Here is a 25,520-nt window from a genome sequence, read left to right on the forward strand (position 1 = left end):
TGGAACTTAAGGCTCTTACTATGTTGGTTAGATTTTAAGTGAACTAAAATCCTTAATCATGCAACATAATCAAGCTTTTGATCTCATGCATTTTAAGACATATTTAAAAGCAATAAATAACTTAAAACATGCATAAGATAAATGTGATCTAGTATAGCCCGACTTCATCTTGAAGCTTTAACTGCAAAGTCCGTCTTGAAAATCTCAGTGGGAGGCACCATTTTCTTCAAATAGAATAAGCTATAATTAAAACTAATTACAACTTTTTGATGGTACGCAGACCATATTTGAATTGAAAAACAACTTTGGTCCTTTAGACCAATTACATTCAAATTAATGGTACGCAGACCATATTTTCTATCCTATTTGGGCCATACTAGTCACTTCATAACCTGCAAAACAGTACATATACAATATATACCATTCACCCATTCATTATCATGAATGGCCCACATAGCTGGTTAGTTAAACACATTATGCATCACATAAACATTTGCATCAATTAATCAAGGGCACCAATAATCTACAAATTATTCAGTCCTTATTAATTCTAATCAAGTTGTTTTAACCTTAAGGTTTTGTAGACCTAATCAAGAGTTTATGACTAAAAGGGGTTCCCACTTAAACCAATAAATTCATATGCTTTACTAATTTTAAACATAAAAATGTATTTCTAGTCTAACCGGAAACATACAAATTTAATTAAAATTTAAAGCTCATATAAATTTATAATTGAATCCAAAAAGTTTAATTTAATTTCAGTCGTATTTAAATTAATTCATGATTTTAATTTTAGTAAAATAATTAGAATAAATAAAATTTATTATAATTACAATATTCAAAATTAAATTCCAAGAAAATAATTTAAATTATTAATTTTAAAATTAATTAAAATTACGTAAACTGAAAATTTCAAATTAAAATTTCAAAACGATCTAATCGCAACGCAACAATCCCACGCAACGCACGCCCATGGCCCACACGCACACAGCCATCGCTGGCCATGTGCGCGCAGCCCATGCGCTGCCTCGCATCGCTGCTGCTCACCATCGCAAGGCATCACGCATGGTGCTCGCTGCGCGCGCCAGCGCTCGACGCACGAGCATGCTGCCGCAGCCCATCGCTGGGCGCAGCGCTCGTCGCACGTCGCAACACGCACCCGCACGGCATAGCTGGGCGCAGCGCTCGTCGCAAGCACAACAAGCACTCGCACGCCATCGCTGGGCGCAGTGCTCGTCGTACGCACAATAGCGCTCGCACGCCATCGCTGGGCGCAGCGCTCGTCGCACGCACAATAGCGCTCGCACGCCATCGCTGGGCGCAGCGCTCGTCGTACGCACTACAGCGCTCGTTGCGCGCGAGCGATCGATGCTTGGCGCAGCACTCGTGGCACGCGAGCTTACGCTCGCTGCGCGCGAGGCTCCGCACGCTTGCGCGAGGCAGTGCGCGCTGTGGCGCAGCTCGCTTGCTGCCCACACGCGACTGCTCGTGCCTTGCTCTCGCCCTCGCCCATTCGCCCATTGCACACAGCCCACGACACAAGGTAGGGCTGCTGCCTTGTGCTCGTGCACCATGGCCTTGCTCATTGCATTCGTACCGCATGGGCGACGAGCTCCCTTGCTCGTCGTCACATGCCCGCACTATACAACACCCCTTAAGGGTAACACGTAGCGTCCATTGCTTTGTGCGTGCAAGTTATATGAGCGAATCGCATAAAAATTTAAAATTTATATTCAAAATTAATGACAAATTAATAAATAATATTAATTTCATAATTTTAGGGCGAAAAATCGAAAATTTATTATTCAATTGATTTCCGATTAACATGGATTCAAGTCTAGGTCATAAAAATTTAAAATTTAACATAAATTTACAATTTTTATGGTGGTTTTTAATCATAGGTATCTAATTAAATTATAATTAATTATGAAAATCAAATTAATTCTAAATTATTCTAATTTTCAACAAATTAATCATAATTACAAATTAGATTGCATAATTAACAAGGCTAGGCATTCAAACTTGTTAAACATATACAGTAGGTCAATCAAAAATTCAAGATTTATCAACAAGAATCGCAAATATTTAATTTAACATCTTAAATTTACGAAATTTTGCATTCGAAAAACTAAAACCTCCGAAAAGTCATAGTTAGGCTTCGAATTTGAGAATTCTGGGTTCGGCCGAAAAATACAAATTTTTGTCAAAATTTTAGAATGCCTTTTACATGCGGAATTGACACAAAAATCACTCGATTTGGATGAGTAACGAATATTCAGCCGAAAAACTGCGTACATATAATTAAATAAACGCAATTTGCAATTAATTACGAAAACTAATCACCCCTTTAATTCCTTGCAAATTTGTAATATTTAACCATGTTCATGCAATTTAGATTATGAAAATAATAAGAGGCTCTGATACCACTGTTAGGTTATGATACATATGACAATTCATAAATCATGCGGAAAAACCATAAAGCCAGGAAAACATATTATTTACACATAATCATTTTGCATAGTTTAGATGCATACTCTTTGTTGCGTGCCTTCCCTAGCTGCGCCTGAACCGAACAAGAACAAGTCTTTAGGACTCCAAGTGTCGTCCCTCCGTAGATAGTCCACAGCATGTCCGGATCCGCCTTAAGATTGACCAACTAGAATCGCCCTTAAGGTACTACTTATTTTCGGCTAAATAGGCAAGAGTTATGGCTGATTTTTCTGCTTAAAAATCCTAGTTTTGAATACTTGAAAACTTATGTATAAATAATGACCCTAGGCCCTTATTTATAGAGGTATGGAAAAGGAATTGGAATCCTATTAGGATACTAATTTATTTAATTAAAATCCTGCTAGGACTCTATTTAAATAAACTTTATCTAATAGGTTTAGGATTTAATCTTTTATCGAATCCCGATAGCTTTAGGATTCGCACACGAGCATCGCACGAGCACCGTACACCCGCGCAGGCCTTGCGGCCCACGCTGAGCGCACAGCGCTCGGCCCATGCTACTGTCCGCGCGCGCCCATGGCTTCGGCTGGGCCTGGCTTGCGCTGGGCCTGGTCGAGGCTTTGGCGTGTGTTGGTGATGCGTGTGGCTTGCTGGGCGATGGCCTGGCTTCGTGCTGGGCCTTCGTCTAGCGAGCCTCGTCCGATGCTAATTCGTACGATACGCTTTCGATTAAATTCCCGATTCCGGAATTTATTTCCGATACGAACAATATTTAATATTTCCGATTCCGGAATTAATTTCCGTTTCGAACAAATATTTAATATTTCCGTTTCCGGAATTATTTTCCGATTCCGATAATATTTCCGTTTCTGACAATATTTCCGTTTCCGGCAATATTTCCGATTCCGGCAATATTTCCATTTCCGATAATATTTTCCGATACGTACCATTTTTCCGTTTCCGGCAACATCTACGACTTGGATAATATTTATATTTCCGATACGATCCATATTTCCGTTTTCGGCAATATCATCGTTTCCGAAGTATTCATTTCTTGCCTGTGACGATCTCAGCTCCCACTGAAACCAAGATCCGTCGATTCCGAATATCCATATATGGAGTATTTAATGCCATTAAATACTTGATCCGTTTACGTACTATTTGTGTGACCCTACGGGTTCAGTCAAGAGTAAGCTGTGGATTAATATCATTAATTCTACTTGAACTGAAGCGGCCTCTAGCTAGGCATTCAGCTCACTTGATCTCACTGAATTATTAACTTGTTAATTAATACTGAACCGCATTTATTAGACTTAACATTGAATGCATACTTGGACCAAGAGCATTATTTCCTTCAATTCAGTGAGATCAAGTGAGCTGAATGCCTAGCTAGAGGCCGCTTCAGTTCAAGTGGAATTAATGATATTAATCCACAGCTTACTTTTGACTAAACCCGTAGGGTCACACAAATAGTACGTAAATGGATCAAGTATTTAATGGAATTAAATACTCCATCTATGGATATTCGGAATCAACGGATCTTGGTTTCACTGGGAGCGGAGATCGTCAAAGGCAAGAAATGAATACTCCGGAAACGATGATATTGCCGGAAACGGAAATATGGATCGTATCGGAAATATAAATATTATCCAAGACGTAGATGTTGCCGGAAACGGAAACATGGTACGTCTCGGAAAATATTATCGGAAATGGAAATATTGCCAGAATCGGAAATATTACCGGAAACGGAAATATTGTCAGAATCGGAAATATTATCGGAATCGGAAAATAATTCCGGAAACGGAAATATTAAATATTTGTTTGAAACGGAAATTAATTCCGAAATCGAAAATATTAAATATTGTTCGTATCGGAGATGAATTCCGGAATCGGGAATTTAATCGGAAGCGCGTCGTACGAATTAGCATCGGACGAGACTTGCTAGACGAAGGCCCAGCACGAAGCCAGACCTACGCCCAGCAAGCCCAAGCACCAAACCCACCCTGCGAAGCCACGCCAGGCCCAGCGCAAGGCCAGGCCCGGCAATGGCCTTGGTGCGCGCGGAGCTGCGACATGGGCTGCGACGAGTGGGCTGGCGCTGTGCGTGGGCCGTAAGGCCTGCGTGCGGTGCTAGCGTATCACTCGAAGTGTGTTACTCGAATCCTAAGGCTACCGGGATTCATCATATGATTAAATCTAATCCTAAAATATTTAGTTTATTTAATTAGAGTCCTAGTAGGATTATAATTTAAATAAATTAGTATCCTAATAGGATTCCAAGTCCTTTTCCATAACTCTATAAATAGGTGTCTAGGGTCACATATTTACATCGAGAATTGAAGTATTCAAAGGTAAGATTTTCAAGCAAAAATCAGCCACAAACACTTGCCCTATTAGCCGAAATTTATAGTACCATAAGGGTGATTCTAGTTGGTCAATCTTAAGGCGGATCCGGACGTGCTGTGGACTATCTACGGAGGGACGACACTTGGAGTCCTAAAGACTTGTTCTTGTTCGGTTCGGGCGCAGCTAGGGAGGGCACGGTACAAAGTGTATGCATCTGAATTACGCTAAATGATTATGTGTAAATAATATGTTTCCTGGCTTTATGGTTTTTCCGCATGATTTATGTTTATTCATATGTATCATAACCTAACAGTGGTATCACGAGCCTCTTATTATTTTCATAATCTACATTGCATGAACATGGTTAAATTTCACAAATTTGCAAGGAATTAAAGGGGTGATTAGTTTTCGTAATTAATTGCAAATTGCGTTTATTTAATTATATGTACGCAGTTTTTCGGTTGAATATTCGTTACTCAACCAAATCGAGTGATTTTTGTGTCAATTTCGCATGTAAAAGGCATTCTAAAATTTTGACAAAAATATGTATTTTTCGGCCGAACCCAGAATTCCCAAATTCGAAGTCTAGCTATGACTTTTCGGAGGTTTAAGTTTTTTGAACGCAAAAGTTTGTAAATTTAAAATGATAAATTGAATATTTGCGATCCTTGTAGATAAATCTGGAGTTTTTGATTGACCTACAATATATGTTTAACAATTATGAATGCCTAGACTTGTTAATTATACAACCTAATTTGCAAGTATGATTAATTTGTTGAAATTCGAATAATTTAGAATTGATTTGTTTTTCATAATGAATTAATAATTTAATTAGGTATCTATGATTAAAATCCACCATAAAAATTGTTAATTTATGTTAAATTTTAAATTTTTATGACCTAGATTTGAATCCATGTTAATCGGAAATTAATTAATTAATAAATTTTCGATTTTTCGCCCTAAAATTATGAAATTAATATGATTTATTAATTTGTCGTTAATTTTAAATTAAAAATTTTAAATTTTTTATGAAAACGCTCATAAATGTTGCACGCACAAAGCAATGGAAGCTACGTGTTACCCTTAAGGGGTGTTGTATAGTGCGGGCATGCGACGACGAGCAAGGGAGCTCGTCGCCCATGCGGTACAATGCAGCGAGCAAGGGCCATGGCGCACGAGCACAAGGCAGCACGCTGCCCTTGTGTCGAGTGCCGTGTGCAGCGTGGGCTAAGGGGCAAGGGCGATGGCATTGGCGCAAAGCCAGGCGAGCAGTCGCGTGTGGGCAGCGAGCATGCTGCGCCACGGCGCGCGCTGCAGCGCCCAGCGAAGCATCCAGACGCGTCGAAGTGAGCGGGCTGCGTGTAGCGTGGCCTAGGCTTGCTGCGTTGCGTGTGGCCTGCTCGCGTATGCCATACAATTAGTCATGCGGGGCGATGCGGCCTCGTAGCTCCATGGGGCTTGGGCGCAAGCCCAAGTGCCTCGTCTTGAGACGATTGATATGTTTTGATATTAATTTAGGAAGTTCAGTTCGGAAATAATTTTAATTAATTTTAAAATTAATAATTTAAATTGTTTTCTCGGATTTTAATTTTGAATATTATAATTATTATAAATTTTATTTATACTAATTATTTTACTAAAATTAAACCTTGAATTAATTTAAATTCATCTAATTCAACTGAAAAATAAATTAAATAAAATGGATTCAATTATAAATTTATATGAGCTTTAAATTTTAATTAAATTTGTATATTTCCGGTTAGACTAGAAATACATTTTTATGTTTAAAATTAGTAAAGCATATGAATTTATTGGTTTAAGTGGGAGCAATTTTAGTCATAAACTCTTGATTAGGTCTACAAATCCTTTAAGGTTAAACAACTTGATTAGAATTAATAAGGACTGAATAATTGGTAGATTATTGGTGCCCTTGATTAATTGCTGCAAATATTTATGTGATACATACAATGTGTTTTTTTTACTAACCAATTATGTGGGCCATTCATGATAATGAATGGGTGAATGATATATATTCTATATGTACTGTTTTGCAGGTTATGAAGTGACTAGTATGGCCCAAATAGGATAGAAAATATGGTCTGCGTACCATTAATTTGAATGTAATTGGTCTAATGAACCAAATTTGTTTTTCAATTCAAATATGGTCTGCGTACCATCAAATAGTTGTAATTAGTTTAATTATAGCTGATCCTGTTTGAAGAAAATGGAGCCTCCCACGAAGAAATTCAAGACGAAGTTTCCATCCATTTTCAAGACGGACTTTGAAGTTGAAGCTTCAAGATGAAGTCGGGCCATACTAGATTACATTTATCTTATGCATGCTTTAAGTTTTTTATTGCTTTTAAATATGTCTTAAATATGCATGAGATTGTGGCTTGGTTATGTTGCATGATTAAGGATTTTAGTTCACTTAAAATCTAACCAACATAGTAAGAGCCTTAAGTTCCAAACTTAAAAAATTGAGTTAAAAGGTGCCATGCCAAAATAACACTTACTTGGATAACCTTTACATCAATCTAGTAATAGTTTTACGCTCAGCGAGGTGTAACTTATTGATCCTAAAGGGGTAAGGTACACAAATAATTGTGAGTACATGTTAGTTTTGGTGAAACTCAACGATATAAGTAAGGAGTCCTTTTATGTCGTGGCAAATCGATAGGTTTACCTAATAAGTTCTTAGACGTACCTATCAACCAAGAGTAGTTTCTAGACTATTAGCAAAAGGCTTTTGCTTACCTAAAATATTTTAGAATTGAGTCAAAATACATAATGTGCTTAATTCTTCAATGATTTAAGGATCTTGGAATCATTTTATTCACACCTACCGGAACAATAAATTCGAATAAAATGCTAATGACTTGTTTAAATTTCAAGTTATTATTAATGATAAATGTTTAGACTTTGCATGCTTCAATGTACGTTTTAATTATTGTTTATAATTACATATCTTGCACTGCGTAAATCCTTTTAGAAAGGTAACAGTAAATTTCCTCGATTGGTAGTGAATCCAAGAACGATTCACGGAAATGAGAGAAAGTGAGCAATTTAAAATGTACGTTTCTTATATCGACTTTTATGGTTGTTTTCGAGTATCAAAATCGAATGGCAAACCAATTGGTGCTTGTGAATTCAAAATACAATGTAGTTTTGAGATCATAAAGCATTGAGTTTAAATGCTCAGCTTTACCAATGGTTAACAACCTAATATCTTTGTCCATTTAATTCTTGAATGAGTCTAGTCCCTAGACATTCGAATAGATCGATGCTTAGAGAACTTTAGAAGCTTCTGGTAAGATCATCTAGTTGAAGCAAATATTCAACATAAATAAAATGGTAAGAACTTTGTTGGAGTGGCATTGGACATGTCTAAACAATGTATAAAAGTCAACACTAAAGAATTCAATTCTTAAGACTATAAGAAAGGGTACAAGAAATAGGAAAACAAGGAACAAATGAAAGAAATTTTACGATTTCGTTTCTACCTATAAGTTTATGCTTAAAGAATAGTGTCCTAGCAATCAAACTTCCTTGGTATCATATACCGCTTGAGGTTCTTACTTCGGTAATAACTCAAACAATGGAAGCTAGGCTGCACTAATGACCTACAAGTGGGAAATGAAGCATGGTAATGCTGCATTAGTTGTAGGGTCATTTAGTTTGTTTTAAGTCCTTTCAAAGGCTGGAACTTAATGGCTATTTTGTTCCATAATCAGCATACCTGAATTTCTGTTTTCAAACACAGAAAGACTCACATTCAGAAGAACAAAAACAATTCTTGTTTGTTTGTTTATTTGAATGAAATGGTCATTTACGGGTTGAGTCAGTATGCTTGATTAAAACAAACAAATCTTTAACAATAAGAACTTCACTAGGTTCAAATCAATCTTTTGATTTGAGTTCCACTAATCTTTGGCATTGTTGCTTAGACCATATCAACAAATTAACATTCAAAAGCTCTATTTTGATGGACTTTTGAAAGTTGATTAATTTCTAGATCAATTCAAGACAAGCAAGTCTTACTTGTTGAAAGTAACAAAATAGATGAACTATTGTTAGAACGCCTAAACAATAGAGTTCAAAGCTAAAGAAAGATTTTATGACTGTATTATTTCAAATGGATTTGAGTGAATATTGGTTTATTACTCAAAGTGATATAAGTTTGAATATGTTTGACTAGTTCAAAGATTCAGAAGTATAAAATCCACATGGCAAGAAATCATAAAGATCTAGGATAGATCATGTTGATGATTACTTGAGACAAAAAATGATCATCAATGATTGTGTGTTGTAATTTCACAATCTAGCTCCATAAGATATGGCATATCTAAGTTGGAATGATCGAAGTCAATTGATACTTGATTCGATCAATGATGAATCATAAAGACTTTTCCTATAATTTCTAAAACAAAATGCTCAACTACCACCAAACTAAACCAAATTCGTCAAAGCTATTGAAAAGTAATTTCAGAATATTTGTTCATAATATATCTAAAGAGTTCCTAAACTCAGTGGGAGCTTAGTGTTTGTTATTCAACAAACTAAGGCCCAAGTATAGATATATGTTTCATTGTGATTTTTTCAAATGAGACACAAGGGTATTGTTTCTACCACGAATTTTTGAGAACATAATGTTTGTTTGCTCGAAATAATGTCCTTTTGGAGATTCGTTTCCAAAATGACAAATGGGAGAAAATAGACCTCGAAAGTCTTCGAGGCAAACAACAAACATAAACGGACATTCAGGAGGCTTTTCGAAGTTCTTTAAAAAATCCGAACACGTATTCTTTAAGGACCTTAGAAGTGGCTTTAAAAGAATAGACATCTCTTAGAAGACTTTACAAGTGCTTCAAGGAGAACAGAATATTCAAAGGACTTTCAAGTGGCTGTTGATATTCTATTGTTTGATCGATGTTCTATACCCAAGTAGGCATAGAGTTCAAGTCACTGAAACTATGAGATTCTTCTATTAGATAGTGAAGAATCATGGAGTTCAGGTCACTGAAGCTATGTGATTCTTCTATTAGATAGTGAAGAAACCTACAACTTGCAGTCAAACTATTATCATTAGATTAATAAGTTTGTGACTTGTAAGAAAGCTAAGACGAAACCTAGATTCCCTAAAATGGTTAAAGGCCATATATAGACTCAAATGTTTTAGATGGTTAAAGGCCATAAAACATAACCAATGTTTTGATGACAAAATTAAAATTTTGTTGATTTATTGGTTGCAAATTGGTTTTAAGGATTAAAACCATCAAACATTGAATTGTGTTAACACACAAAGCTAGATTAGTTGCTAAAGGTTACAAGCAAATTCATGGCATGGATTGTGTTGAAACCTCATGCATAATCGTAATGCTCAAGTCTATAAATCAAGCAATGATTGCATATTGGTACATATGGCAATTGGATGACAAAACGTATTCCTCAATCAAATGTTGGAAGAAACTATGTACATGGCATGTCATAGGATTTGTGAATCCAAATAATGCTTGAAAAGGAAAGCTAGCTTATGAAATCTAAGTACAGATTTAAGCAAGCAATTGTGAATTGGAATTGTATTTTAGTGAAGCTAATAAGTATTTTAGTTTCATAAAATGTACATGATTCTTATAGATATATAAGAAGTTTAGTGGGAGTACATAAAACTTAATTGGTCCTATGTGTGTCATACACATATCTCTCTATTGTGAAATAACATTCAAATGCTAATGACTTAGATTTGAAATTATTCATCAATGATGGACCATGGCGAAACTTAGTACATACTGGGTATTAAGATCTATTTACAAAGATCTTATAATATGTTTTGGATTAAGTAATGGAATTTACTAAATCAAACACGAAAGACTCCATTGGAGATATTCGACCCATATGAATAAATCTAAGTAAAGAATGTTTGAACTATGTATAAGCATTTACTAATTAAGTTAAACATCAAAGGATCTAAGTGAGATTCTTAACCTATATTATATGTCAAAGAATTTAGCTGGATTTAGTATCTACTGAAACTAGAATGAGCTAAAGTTACATGAATAGAATTCAATTGAGAATTATTCTGCAAAAGAAATTATCATGTATGATATAATATGAGGATCGCCAAAAACGTATCGTATGACTTGAGGCATGACGAACATATACCAATCTCTATTGATCTAAGTGAAGATCAACTAGATTGAGATCAAGAATACTTATGGTACTTGAAAAGGTACATAGGAATAGTTCGTGATTCAAGGAAATAAAGATATGCTAAATATTGATGCTACACGCATAAACACTGGTAAAGGATCAAACAAGATCCCTTTGGAGTTAACCATTGGCAAGGACGAGCTATAGATCATCGTGTTTTGAAATGGCAATATGGATCGGAGATCATGAGTTGTTGTGTGGGAAATTAAATATTAATTTCTATGTTCTAAGATACAACTGGAAAGTCTTCCACATATCTGTGAACTGCTTGGATAAGTAAATCCAAACAAAGCATCACTAGCAACCTAAACAATTGAAGTAAAAGTACTTATTGCCTAAGAAGCAATAAAACAAAGTTGTTTATATTAATGAGTTCTTCATTGAACTTGGGAAGATCACATGTTTGTTGACTTAATGGTTCTTCATTGCAAAATGCGTAAAACCGCTAATGTAGCAAGAAAGACTAGATCACAAAATAAACATACTCAAAAGATCTTATCATCATATCTCGAAGAACATTCGATGAAAAGGATATTAAGATTGGAAAAGCATGATAACTAAACCTATGCAACAAGTGAGAAGCAACACTCACGTTGTAGCACTGGAAATCAAGCATAGCTTTGAATTCCATGAACTGTTTTAAAGATGGGTTTGAGGCCCATGGTTGTAAAACATTGGGGTTGAACATTTATCATATATGAAATGTATTTTCATATTCCATTTAATCTTGGTTTATTATTAAATGATGAGTCCCTTCAATTTGACGAAATATTCAAGATAGACTGTCAAGACTAGTTCTGTGACTAAGAAATGTCTATCAAGTGAACTTGAATGTCAAAAGTTGAAAATGGTCCCTGGTCGTAGTTTTCTATAAAGATGGACGCATAGAAAACGTTACACGACTAGAATGCAAGATGACTAGTAGTTTTTTTTTCTTGAACTATGTGGACATGGCAATGTCATAATCATTTGCATGGATACTTACTTTGGGAAAACTAGTATCGGACAGACCTATGAAACTTTACTATAAGAGATGAAAATCTGTCATAAGTAAATTTCATTAAAATTATTAGACACTAAATGCTCAATACCTGAGTGATTTGAGATTACTTGTTTGAGAACTGCTTACTTTGACGTTGACCAACCGCCGCACCGTAAAAGGAGGCTGTAAAGGCAACGCTGAGGTAATCACCTATCAAACGAAGTCTAATCTCAAGATCGCAAGATTGGGATTGTCCCCCCATAAATCGGGATGTGATGCTTAAAAGTTGTACAAGGCCCCTCGGAGAGCTAGAAACTGTAAAATGCATGGCCGTGCTCGGATGAATCATAGGCTATGATTATCTGTTTATTTGATCAGTTGAACTCTGAAACCGAGAAACACCTCTGGACATAATAAGGATGACAACTCTTACCTTATGTTCAAGAGCAAGCATCGAGCGACAAAGGAATTAGGAAATGCACACTTGTCCCTAAGGACAAGTGGGAGACTGAAGGAAATAATGCCCTTGGTCCAAGTATGCATTTAATGTTAAGTCTAATAAATGCGGTTCAGTATTAATTAACAAGTTAATAATTCAGTGAGATCAAGTGAGCTGAATGCCTAGCTAGAGGCCGCTTCAGTTCAAGTGGAATTAATGATATTAATCCACAGCTTACTCTTGACTAAACCCGTAGGGTCACACAAATAGAACGTAAACGGATCAAGTATTTAATGGAATTAAATACTCCATCTATGGATATTCGGAATCAACCGATCTTGGTTTCAGTGGGAGCGGAGATCGTCAAAGGCAAGAAATGAATACTCCGAAAACGATGATATTGCCGAAAACGGAAATATGGATCGTATCGGAAATATAAATATTATCCAAGACGTAGATGTTGCCGGAAACGGAAACATGGTACGTATCGGAAAATATTATCGGAAATGGAAATATTGCCGGAATCGGAAATATTACCGGAAACGGAAATATTGTCAGAATCGGAAATATTATCGGAATCGGAAAATAATTCCGGAAACGGAAATATTAAATATTTGTTCGAAACGGAAATTAATTCCGAAATCGAAAATATTAAATATTGTTCGTATCGGAAATGAATTCCGGAATCGGGAATTTAATCGGAAGCACGTCGTACGAATTAGCATCGGACGAGACTTGCTTGATGAAGGCCCAGCACGAAGCCAGGCCTACGCCCAGCAAGCCCAAGCGCCCAAACACACGCTGCCAAGCCACGCCAGGCCAAGCGCAAGGCCAGGCCCAACAATGGCCTTGGCGCGCGCGGAGCTGTGACATGGGCTGCGACGAGTGGGCTGGCGCTGTGCGTGGGCCGTAAGGCCTACGTGCGGTGCTAGCGTATCACTCGAAGTGTGTTACTCGAATCCTAAGGCTACCGGGATTCATCATATGATTAAATCTAATCCTAAAAGATTTAGTTTATTTAGCTAGAGTCCTATTAGGATTATAATTAAATAAATTAGTATCCTAATAGGATTCCAAGTCCTTTTCCATAACTCCATACATAGGTGCCTAGGGTCACATATTTACATCGAGAATTGAAGTATTCAAAGGTAAGATTTTCAAGCAAAAATCAGCCACAAACACTTGCCCTATTAGCCGAAATATATAGTACCTTGAGGGCGATTCTAGTTGGTCAATCTTAAGGCGGATCCGGACGTGCTGTGGACTATCTACGGAGGGACGACACTTGGAGTCCTAAAGACTTGTTCTTGTTCGGTTCGGGCGCAGCTAGGGAGGGCACGCTACAAAGTGTATGCATCTGAATTACGCTAAATGATTATGTGTAAATAATATGTTTCCTGGCTTTATGGTTTTTCCGCATGATTTATGTTTATTCATATGTATCATAACCTAAGATCCTGTGCGCGCGCACAACCCTGTTTTCTGCACTTCTTCCTTGAAATCTACCATTTAATTCACTTTTACCTATAAAAGAACAAAAAGGATAGAAGCATATAAATTAACACAAAACTACAGAAAATCATGCTAAAATAAGGAGAAAAGGCAAGAATTGCTAAGCTAAGAGCGACATAAATGTCGCTCATCAAACTCCCCCAAGCTAAGAGTTTGCTAGTCTCTAGCAAACTAAGCACAAAATAGGGAGAGAACAAACTCATTATTGAGAATCTAAAAATCACGAAAACAAGAACTACAAGAATATACAAACTAACTCACTGTCGTAGGAATCACGGTTGCAATTAAGCGCATGCAACAAGCTCTTTGAACCACACAATTGCTCATGAGGGCGAGTGGGATCTCACAATGGTTTCCTAAGAGTTTAACCCATAACTCTCTAAAAAGAATCAAGGCAAGACCTAAAAAGGAAAATAAACCGAAAACAAGCAAAGAAAAGAGAAGGAAGGAAAAGAAAAAGAAAACAAAACAAAACTACAAAAATTCTAGAACCGGACTTTTATTATGGAACGAACACAAGAGGATGCAAATATTCTTAAATCGACAAACGAGTGCACGCTAATCAATGTCCAAGGTCGAGTGAAAGATTCAAATGTAAAGCATAGAGAACTAAGGAGTTTACACTCCTCTATCCCTGTACAACCAAGCATATCGCGTCCACTCTCTAGATCAAATCCACCCTCAAATATAGCTTCTCGTAACGCCGCGAAGGTGCCAAAAAGACAAAAATTTCAAGAGGGGAAAGGAAGCTACTCGACAATCTCGGCATGACAATCCCGCTCTATAAACTTGACAATTTCCTCCCTCCACCGACAATGACTCAACTCCCTAGGGTCAAGAGGTCTTTTATGGTGTAACATTAGGCTAAGGGTAAGGGCGTGGATAAATTTGGTATTTGGAGCTCAATCCCAAAGTGAAGATAAAATGAACTCAACTCAATCAACAAGATCAAAACCAAATCATACAACTTATTTGGGACTCCCCCAAGCTTACTCAACGAATAAAATCAAACTACACTTCTTTTTGGATTTTCCTTATTTCATTTTCTCTTTTTTGTGTGTTTCAAGTGAAACTTTTCTATTTGCCTTGTTTTTCTCTATTTTTGGCTTTTTCTATATTTATGCTTTGCCTCTTATTCAAAATATATAAAGAACTTTCCAAACTTTCCATTCGAATCAACATCCATCATTTCTCACCATTTTGCATATTCAATCACAATCATAGAGCACAATAACACTAAGCTTCCCTATCACTTCTAAGAGTGAAAATAAAATAAAGTCTAATGGCTTGTAATGAGCTTAAAAGAAATGGAGGGATAAAGCTCAAATGGCTAGCAATGGGGCAAATGCAAACAAAATACAAGAGAAAAATAAAAAATGATGTCCTAATCTATAAAAAGAAAATAGTCACCGAAAGAAATGTCTCTATCGTCCCCTAAAGTAGCTCGATCGCAGTCTCGATAAGGAGAATTGTCAAGTTCTAGATATAAGAGAGTCAATGCCAATGATCCATGCCACTCATTCAATGTGTTTGTGAAATAGGCTAGAAAGAACAAAATCCTCACACATAGGTAGCAAATACTATCCTCTTCCGTTTCATATCACTAGAGAGAGCGACACCGTCTTACCACAACCAAGAGTTCAAGAATTGTGCTCTCTAAAGTTCTACCGACTACCTTTACACTCAAATCCTAGACTCGAACCAAGACGTTCAAAACCGTGCACACCTCTACCAACTAGTAATAAAAGCACTCTAACCTACAAGTTCCAATTTATTATGACCGAATCAAGAATAAATCCTAAAAAACTAGAAAAACTTGCCTTGACTAAGATCAAAAAAAGAAAAAGAAAGAAAAAGAAATGAAAAAGAGAATAAGGAAAAGAAAAGAAAAGAAAAAGAAAGAGAAATAAAGAAAATATTAACGAAAATAAAAGAAAATAAAGAAAATCAATGAAACTAATCAAGGAATATGCACAAAATCACGCAATCTATCACATGGAGATCATAGTAGCAACCATACAATAAAATCTCCCCCCCCCCCCCAAGCTTGAATTAGGCCATATCCTCAAGGCCTAAAACGAAAGGGGAGACACAGCTACCCATCCAACCAATGCACCAACATAAAGTATGCCCGATCCCAAAGAATGCAAGAGAGTTAGAAGGATATTACCGGAAATGTCGTGGGAGCAAGTCCCGTAAAGAACCGAAAATACAGCGAACTCACCATAAGCATAGTAGGGCATGGCAAAGGTGGACGAAATGAGCTCCACGTGAAGGGAGCATGAAACCAAAACACTAAAAAATGCACGGGTTGCCTCCCGGGAGCGTTTCTTTAACGTCACTAGCTTGACGGCGCCCCCCAAATTCGTGGGGGGTCAAAGAGATCCATAACGGCAAATGTGCCGTGAGAGTCACCTACAAAATATTGCTTAAGCCGATGCCCATTGACTTTAAAGGTGCTGGCATCACTACTCCAAATTTTAATAGCACCATGGGGGAAAACCTTCACTAACTCAAAAGGACCACTCCAACGAGACTTAAGCTTGCCCGGAAACAATTTCAATCGAGAGTTGTAAAGGAGAACCTTATCCCCTTCCTTGAACTCTCTCTTTTCAATGCGAGCATCATGGTACTGCTTGGAACGGACCTTATATATGCTAGCTGAATCATAGGCGTTCATCCGAAACTCTTCAAGCTCGTGGAGGTCAAGGAGGCGTTGCTCACCCGCACAAGTGAGCTCAAAGTTCAAGGTCTTGATGGCCCACATGGCCCTATGCTCGAGCTCAACCGGCAAGTGACAATTCTTGCCATACACAAGCTTATATGGGGTCATCCCAATCGGGGTTTTGAATGTCGTCCTATAGGCCCGTAAGGCATCATCAGGCTTGATGGCCCAATCCTTCCGGTTCTTAACAACCGTCTTCTCAAGGATCGACTTAATCTTGCGTTTGGTGACCTCTACTTGTCCACTTGTTTGGGGATGATACGCCAAACCAACCTTGTGATGCACATCATCTTCTTCAAAAGAGCCTTGAATTTCCCATGAGCAAAGTGGGATCCTCCATCACTTATCACAGCTCTAGGAACTCCGAAACGAGGGAAGATAATCTTTTTGAAGAGAGAAAGCACCACCTTATGATCATTGGTGGAGGAGGCGATTGCTTCCGCCCATTTAGAAATGTAGTCAACGGCCACAAGGATGTACAAATTGCCATATGAAGAAGGAAAAGGGGCCACGAAGTCAATTCCCCAAACATCAAATACCTCTAGCTCGATAATGGGAGATTGGGGCATCTCGTGCCTCTTAGAAACATTTCCCGTGCGTTGGCAACGATCACAAGTTTTGACAAAGACCCAAGCATCCCGGAACGGAGTGAGCCACCATAGCATACTTTGTAGAACCTTGGAGGCGGTTTTATCCCCCCCCCCCCCCCATATGCCCCCCCACAACGAGAGGAGTGGCACATGTGGAGAACATTAGCAAACTCATCATTCGGTACACACTTCTGTAATAGCCCATCCGGGCCCCTTCTCAACAAAATATGCTCATCCCACACATATTGCCTAGCATCATATTTCAATTTCCTCCGTTATTGAGTGGAGAGATCCTCCGAGATTGCTCCACACGCTAGGTAGTTCACAAGGTCGGCGAACCAAGGTAGAGAAGAGCTTTTAACCATATACAAAGCATCATCACGCAAGGTATCTTCAATTGGCAAATCATCAATAACCCCATTGCCAAGCTCAAGCCTAGAAAGATGATCGACAACCACATTTTTGGCTCCCTTATTGTCACGAATCTCAATGTCGAATTATTGGAGGAGGAGAACCCATCGAATGAGCCTAGACTTTGCCTCCTTCTTGGCCATAAGATACCGGATGGCCGCATGGTCGGTGTACAAGATGGTCTTTGAACCCACCAAGTAGGTCCGGAATTTCTCGAAGGCATGAACAATTGCAAGCAACTCTTTTTCCGTGGTGGTATATTTCTCGAAGGCATGTGAATTGCTTCAGCTACTACGCGACCATGGATTGGGTGGTCTAACAAGTCAGACAGTCTTTTTTAAAAATTTGTATAAACAAGGGTAGAGAATAAAAATAAAGATATATTTTTTAGGAAAATGTTTTTTAGCGGGAAAAATTGCACCAAGAAATGACATATAGTAGCTGAAGCAATTCACATAACTGTACTATCTCAAGTCTCAACCTTTTTTTCTATAGCCCTCATCAAATGCTTTCAATGGCTTCTTAGGATATTCATACAAAAATTCCCAAATCAATGACACTTGACTTACAAGAACCAGACGTCCAGACCAATGGCAATGACACAAAAGATTTTCCCCACCCAATAACGTAACCTAGCAAAGGTAACAGATTATCTAGCGTATCCTACGTCGTCTATTTCGTTGTCTCACTGTCTTTGATAAATATTTCGTTGTCTCACTCATCATTATCATCATTATCATTACCCCACTGTTTCAAAGAGACTCCCGCAAAAAGCGCGGTAAGGGGGGTCGGACTAGGGATGGCAATGGGTCCAAGACCCGATCCAGATCCGGTTGGACCCGGTCCATTTTTAAGGGTCTGGGTCCAAAAAAATTAGACCCTGTGGATCTGGGGCGGATCTGGGTCTTTGTTCAATGGGGCGGGTCTGGGTCCGGGTCCAAGAATTAAAGATCCAGATCCGGTCCAGATCCGACCCACAAACCCGTATATATAATTTTTTAAAAAAAATATTAAAATTTAAATATAATTCAATCTTTACGTGCTAAACTTTATTCAGTTCTTATGATACTAAACTATTTAAAAATTGTTTGACGTGACGTATACATAATAATATTAGAAACTTTAAATACTTATTGTATTACAGGGCTAATATGATTTTTTTCCTAAACAAAATTAACGAATATTCCATATTTAGTGGTTTTATTAAAACAACGTTACGTTTACATACAAAAAATGGGCGAAAAAATTATGTAATATAAGAAAAATGAGGGACAGTTTTTTTTGGAAAAGAAATACGCTTAGACCCATTTAGGATCCAGATCCGACCCTAGACCCATTAGACCCAGTGGATCTGGGTCTGGATCTGATTTTTTTGGACCCAGCGGAACTGGGTCGGATCTGGATCCACCTCTTAAAAAGCGGGTCTGGGTCTGGATCCTGTCGAACCCGATCCAGATCCGACACATTGCCATCCCTAGGTCGGACGTACGCAACCTTACTCCTGCAATTGCAGAGAGGTTGTTTCCAATTGACCCAAAAGCGATAACGGGACAACAACGGGACGACCATCTTCTACTTCATGGAAAGGAAGGGAAGAGCAATTTTGATTTAGTCATTTCATCCCACAACCAAAAGAACAAATGAATCTTTGGCTCCATCAGAAATGAACACTATTTCGTTGTCTCACTGTCTTTTCACCTTGAATTGCCACACGGGCATTACCATCACCACCATCTTCAATCTATCCGGCAAATCTAAACAGCAATACAGGAAAGAACACCCACGAAGATACGTAAATTTGGAGGCTGTGGATATTAATTGGTGAAGGGAAGTTTAATGACTTCATAACAACATTCAACCAAACATATTGTGGCATGGAACTAAAGATCATGCATTCAGAGTGTTATTCATATCCGTAGATTTAGTCCAACCCACACATTTATACAAAAGCCAACAGCTGGGAAGTGTTTTACACCAGTTTCAAACTCCATCACATATTAAACCCCAACAGTTTTAAATCAAGATTTCAGAAATTTGGGGTTCTTCAGTCTCTACTTCTTTCCGCGCAGTTTCACACCAAGAGTACGCTCCAGTTTTCCGATGATCTGCTGGTTTGGAATGGCCTTTCCTGATTCATATTCCTGTATGATTTGTGGCTTCTCATTGATCAGCTGCAACAACAATGCACGTAGGTTTTTAAGCACAATATCAACCAAATACTGCAAGTATGGAAGTGGGGAGTCAAACATCATCCCAACAAACTCTGTTTAGGAAATATTTCTACAAGTAACCATCACCCCAACAAACTCCGCTTTAGGAAATGTTGCAACTACTCCGTAGTAAACTAGCAAACAGTGCACATAAGTTAGCAAAGTAAATCCAATAATTGGACTTCATATTGTCTAGATTCCCTCCAGTTTGAATGCTTTGGTAAGATAACCGCGATACATTGCACGAAGACAAAAATGATTGTGAAAAAGGAGACAAACCTGAGCAAGTTGAGACTGGGTAAGCTTCTTATCCATACGCCCTTGCATGATGGCCTTCTTTAGTTCAGTTGGAACTCGATCATCTGATACAAAGTTCAGTTAGGTGAAAGCCGGATCAATTTTTTAGTTAATTACGCAAAATAAGCCAGATTTGTATTGAATCAAGATAAAGTTTCAAGCATTTAAAATATGTACTGGAGAGTGGAGACAGAGTGATCTGTGAGCTGAACACAAAATCAATTTCACAAAGAATAAATTTTGTGAATTCCAGAAACAAATTATAATCAGAACGTAAATCAACTGATTCAGACAGATTTAGAAGTACTACGCTTCAAAAACAACCGACAGGGTTTTTTCTGATACTGGTAAAAGCAGTCAGAATAGTTTGCTTTAAAAGTTTATGAAAATGGTTTTTTCCACTGAGACATGTCAATCACCAGAGCTCTAACAAAGTGTACAGGTCTACAGAACCTGAACGTATCTTCGTTGTGAACCTACAAATTGTCCTTTTCCTACCTATGAGATCCCTTTAATGAGCTTACTATAGTAAGGGGGCATTTGGTACGGGGTATTCAGGAAAGGGAAAGAGAATGAGAAGGGTTGATTCCCTTCGTTGTTGTTTAACCTCATTTTTAATCATTCCCTTTACCCCCTTCTTACCCTCAAACTCCTCTAAACTGATTCCCGACCCCCATGGCATTTGCATTCCCTTTCCTACACCACCAACGCACCCAACAACAACAGTGCCCAACCAAAACCTCCCCACCATGATGCTATCATCATCAAAACATCCCATCACCGCCTTGCCGCCATACCACCATCCTCACAAACACCACCTTGCCGCCCTATCACCACCCCCAGAAGCACCACCTTGCCGCCCTACCACCACCCCTCTCACGAAACCCCTACCCTACCTCTCCGAAAACCCATCCCCATCAAAGAAACCTCGCGCCGACCCACCTGAAACCCCACCCCGTCCAACTAAAACCCCAGCCCCACCCGCAAAACAGAAGCAGCACCCATGAAACAACCCCACCCACGAAAAAGTAGCCCAACCCAACCACCCCCCCCCCCCCCCAAAAAAAAACACCCATATCTGAGTCCCACAAACCACCACAACTAATCTGAAAACCAACCCACCCTAAATTCGAAAAACAAAATCAGAGTAAAAATGGAAAATACCTTATTTTATCATCAATTATGGCTTTATAGAGTCAAATTCGGCCATGAAAACTCAAGATCTGGAGTTTTTATGGTCGTATTTGACCATTAAAACCTCTAATTCAACCTTTTATACGGTGGTGGTGAAACAATGAAGGAGGAGAGAATTAGGGACGGTGGGGCGGCAACGGGGAAGAAAGGGAGTGACAGCGAAGGCAACGGTGATTTGACGGCAATGTGGAGGGGGCGAAGAGGTGACCCATGAGAGGGGAAGAGTGGTGGAGCACTAGTGAGAGAAGGAAGGGAATTTGAGTGACAAAAAATCACCAAACAACATCTTATCTCAATGGGTTTTCCTTTCTATTCCCTTCCAATCCCTTTCTTGGGTTGATTCCCTTTACCCCCCATTTGAACCAAACGCCCCTAAGTTTGAAAGTTATTTGTTCACTGGACCTAAAAAATCACAGATCCGTAATCCCTCAGTAAGTAAAGACCAAAAAAAGGCCAGGACTCACCAAAAGGGTTCTTATGTCTGTCTGTTAAATGTTAACATGAAGCAACAGCAAGAACATGACCGGAAGATCATTCAGTAGGTAAAGACAGAGAGGAGAGATGTATACTTGTCTCCATCTACTAAGACACAGGTATCTAACAATGAATCAGTTACAAAACATTTTTTTAACCTATAACAGTCTTCAAATGCCTAATTACTCCCTCCATCCCTTTATAATAATCCGAATTCCAAATTTATGTCAACCAAAAATAAAAAGCTCAAACTTATTTACTTGTCCATGTTACTCTTGGAGGTCTTAGGTCAAGTAAAAGCTCCAATGAATTATTAAATAACTCAGGGCTGGTGTTCTAAGTAAACCATAAATAGAGAAGAAATTTTTTCCCCAATCAAAAGAGACCTACGATTAAGAGGAAGGAGTATTGTTTTGTAGATGAATAAATGTGAAGCACAACTGTATTGAAACTGTCAATCCACATATTTTCAATCCGTTGTTGCAAAAACACAACACCGGCAAAAGCCTCAAGTTCAATTTCACTGTGTCTGCAATTGTCAATTCGAGGTAAAAAAGAAGGCACTCACGAGCAAGATTCTCAGTTTCATCATCCAGCTTTCGGGTGTTTAGAGATGTGCCACTGGATGCAGCTTTGTTCGACCCAGCAGCCGCTGCAACCAAAACACGGAAAGATTAGCAAAGTCATCTGAAACTAAGGTTAATTCACTGCCAAAGGATCTGTTTGCCTTCTGCAGTACGTGTGACACATACTATAAACAAGTCTAATTTCAAATATAACACAAGCCAACACCACATTAACTTAATTTTAACAAATCATCTTAGCACAGATCAATCCTGATAAACTTCTCAAGGCAAAATAACACCTAGCTGAATCACAAAATTCTCTTTTAACTTATCACAAACTTCAACAATCTCCAACCAGACATACCACTGAGTCAATGACCAACTAATACAAACTACGAAGTCACACCTGAGTACCTTAACTCATCAAAAGACGAAAGATTACGGAAATGCGTAGTAAATTCATCTACCATCAACAACAATCAACAGTGTCACTACTAACGTTAATTAGCAAAATACAAAGCCATTGCAAATATTCATCCTAAATTATTTGTTAAATACAAAGCCATTGCAAATATTCATCCTAAATTATTTGTTAAATACAAAGCCATTGAACGATCATTTGTTAAATTCAAAATATAGAACTACAAGTTCAGATGTTTAGCATAGACACATGTACAAGTAACCCTAGCGTTAAATTCACGCATCCCAGATAAACGCTACAATCAATTTCGAAGAATCTCAAAATCAACTTAATAAAACTCCAAAACCCTAATCACAATATTCTAGCATGAAAAATGGAAAATTAAGAAAACAGCAAAAGAAAAACTGAATTGATCAACCGATTAGACAAGATCAGTCATAATATTTGATCAAGAAATTAAAAGGGCAGAAGAGAAAAAGCAACCTTTACGGACAGTTTCGATTTCGGCGCCAGCACGGCGGGCGGCGTTGACAGCCTTCTCGTCCTTCTTGGCGGCGGCGTTGGGGGCCTTCTTGCGGATAACAACGGGTTCCCAATCCTGAGACATGGGTCCAACTCCTGCCATTTCTTCTTGAGTTGTAAAAAAGGGGAGATTTTGCAGATGATAGGGGTGAAGAACTGAAGATGATATTTGGAGTATGGATAAATGAAATGGGAGTTTGTTTTACTTGTGATATTCCAGTTCTAGGGCTACCACTTCATTTATATTTATAAAATTCTTTTGTTCCTTATCACGTTGATACCGAAACGTGTTAAAAATATATTATTCCATTCATTTGTGGTATGACTTGGTGCAGATTTTAACATTCGAATTGCATAATGAAATTGAACAAATTGTTAAGGAATTTGTGTTGGAGGTTTGTGCTTTGGCCATGTTGAATAGAATCCCAGGTAAGAATTTGCGTTATGAAGTAGACTCGATTCGATCGCAGGTTAGTGAGAGAAATTCTCGAAGTGAGAGAAAGAGCGAAAACTCAAGTTCGTCACGTAATCTAAACATGGGAGTGGATATCCCTACCCCAAATGATCCACCAGATGACACCAACATGGTAGATCAACATCAAGAAATCTATACCTAGTATTTAAAAACTCAAACCAAACTCATACCACTCATGACACGTGGCACCCCCTCCATTTATCCCTTTTTAATCTATCTATACCTAGTATTTAAAAGGAAAATTTGTAATTATTAATCCAATCTTTTCCCGATTTTCTTTAATTAAGCCTACCTATGCGATATTTCTAAATACTCCAACCTTTATGACCCAACTACTATTATTAAGCCTAACAAGTTACTAACCTGCTATAGGCGGTATTCACCCTTACGTGACATATAACAATTATAATTTTTTTCCCCCTTATTTTCTTTAATTGCTATTTTAATTTTCGTTCCCCTCTCCTCTGCGATTTTCCGCTTCATCTCTGAACTCCTCTCCATTATTCCTGTAATACCCCGAAATTTTTAAACTCGATTTATTAAAATTAATAATATTTTATTAACGTAATTTCGTTTTAATTATTAGAAATAATTTAAAATTTTCGTTATTTTAAACGTTTTTACGATTTATTTTAAACGATAAATTTATAAACGAAAATTTATTTATTTTTCGTTAACGATATATTTTACGAGACTTTGTTTTAATTAAACATTTCTATTTTTAGTAGTTTCCTAAAATAGCAATTAAAATTCAGAAATTTGGCCTAACTACTTGAAATTACTAAAATGTCCCTAAAGGACAAAATTTTCAATTAGCTTCTTCCTCTCTTGCCTTCCACGTACATGGAAGAAGGAAGCCATTCTTTCCTTCCTCTCTTCCCTTATTTCAGTCTACATTCATTGCCTTGGAGACCAAGAACTTTTATTCTTCTAGAAATCTACCTAATTACAAATTCAACCCAATTTCAGAATTATTTCAATACAAAAACCAAATTAACAAAATCTGAAAATTTTCTCCCTTGTTCCTCCTTATTCGAACCACCACAACCGGCAGCCATCTGCCACCATCATAACCACCACTGCCGACCACCAACTACCCAGACTCGACCACCCGCTTCGCCGGCCGACCACCTACTCTCACCATACCTCCCTTAGCTCTCCCTCCTCCTTCGAAATACTCCCCTGCCTCCCTTCCCTCTCCTCTTCGTTGCACCACCAAAGCAACACCAACACTCCGTCAGTCACCAATCACCAACCCCACGAACCACCAGCCACCACGTCGAACACCCAGAACCACCCTTGCTTCTCCCCTGCTTCGCAACTCTCCTCCCCTGATTTCTCCCCTGTTCGCGCCCCTCTCCCCCTTCCCTCGCCTGTTTCTGCCGCCTCAAACCACCATCACCGTCGCCTCTCGGCGCGGTTCCGCCGCCCAAGCTGAGCCCCCAGCCTCCCTCCTCTCTTCCTCCTCCTCGTGTTTCTCCTGTTCGTGTTCCCCCTGCTGCTCGTGTCCTTCAATTTCAGAAACTTTGTTTTATTCCTCCTTATTCAAGTTGGGCCAAATCAATTGGGCTTTAGGTAAGACAAATCTGAATTTCAGATTATCAATTCCTTAATATTCATGTTTTAATAAATTTTATGATATAATTATTTACTAATGAATTGTTATTATTTTCAGGAAATAAATAAATAAATTTG

General features: G+C 38.2%; 1 protein-coding gene across 1 annotated transcript; it reads right to left on the reverse strand.

Annotated features, from left to right (window-relative positions):
* Positions 1-19,455: 19,455 nt before the first annotated feature.
* LOC110789760 (multiprotein-bridging factor 1b) lies at positions 19,456-23,572 on the reverse strand. The gene is made up of 4 exons (XM_021994465.2): positions 23,312-23,572; positions 22,410-22,493; positions 20,156-20,238; positions 19,456-19,837 (listed from the first exon to the last, which is right to left on the reverse strand). The coding sequence occupies exons 1-4, from the start codon at positions 23,451-23,453 to the stop codon at positions 19,718-19,720; spliced, it is 429 nt and encodes a 142-aa protein (XP_021850157.1). The 5' UTR covers positions 23,454-23,572; the 3' UTR covers positions 19,456-19,717.
* Between the last annotated feature and the right edge of the window lie 1,948 nt (positions 23,573-25,520).

This window comes from Spinacia oleracea, chromosome 4 (assembly GCF_020520425.1).
Source record: "Spinacia oleracea cultivar Varoflay chromosome 4, BTI_SOV_V1, whole genome shotgun sequence".
Taxonomy (NCBI): Eukaryota; Viridiplantae; Streptophyta; class Magnoliopsida; order Caryophyllales; family Amaranthaceae; genus Spinacia; species Spinacia oleracea.

Excerpts from the sequence above, each read along its gene's own strand:
- LOC110789760 (XM_021994465.2), bottom strand. The coding sequence starts at position 23,453 with ATGGCAGGAGTTGGACCCATGTCTCAGGATTGGGAACCCGTTGTTATC. Across the intron at positions 20,239-22,409 it reads TGAAACTGAGAATCTTGCTC|ATGATCGAGTTCCAACTGAA; the intron begins GTGAGTGCCTTC and ends ACTTTGTATCAG. Across the intron at positions 19,838-20,155 it reads CCCAGTCTCAACTTGCTCAG|CTGATCAATGAGAAGCCACA; the intron begins GTTTGTCTCCTT and ends TTGTTGTTGCAG.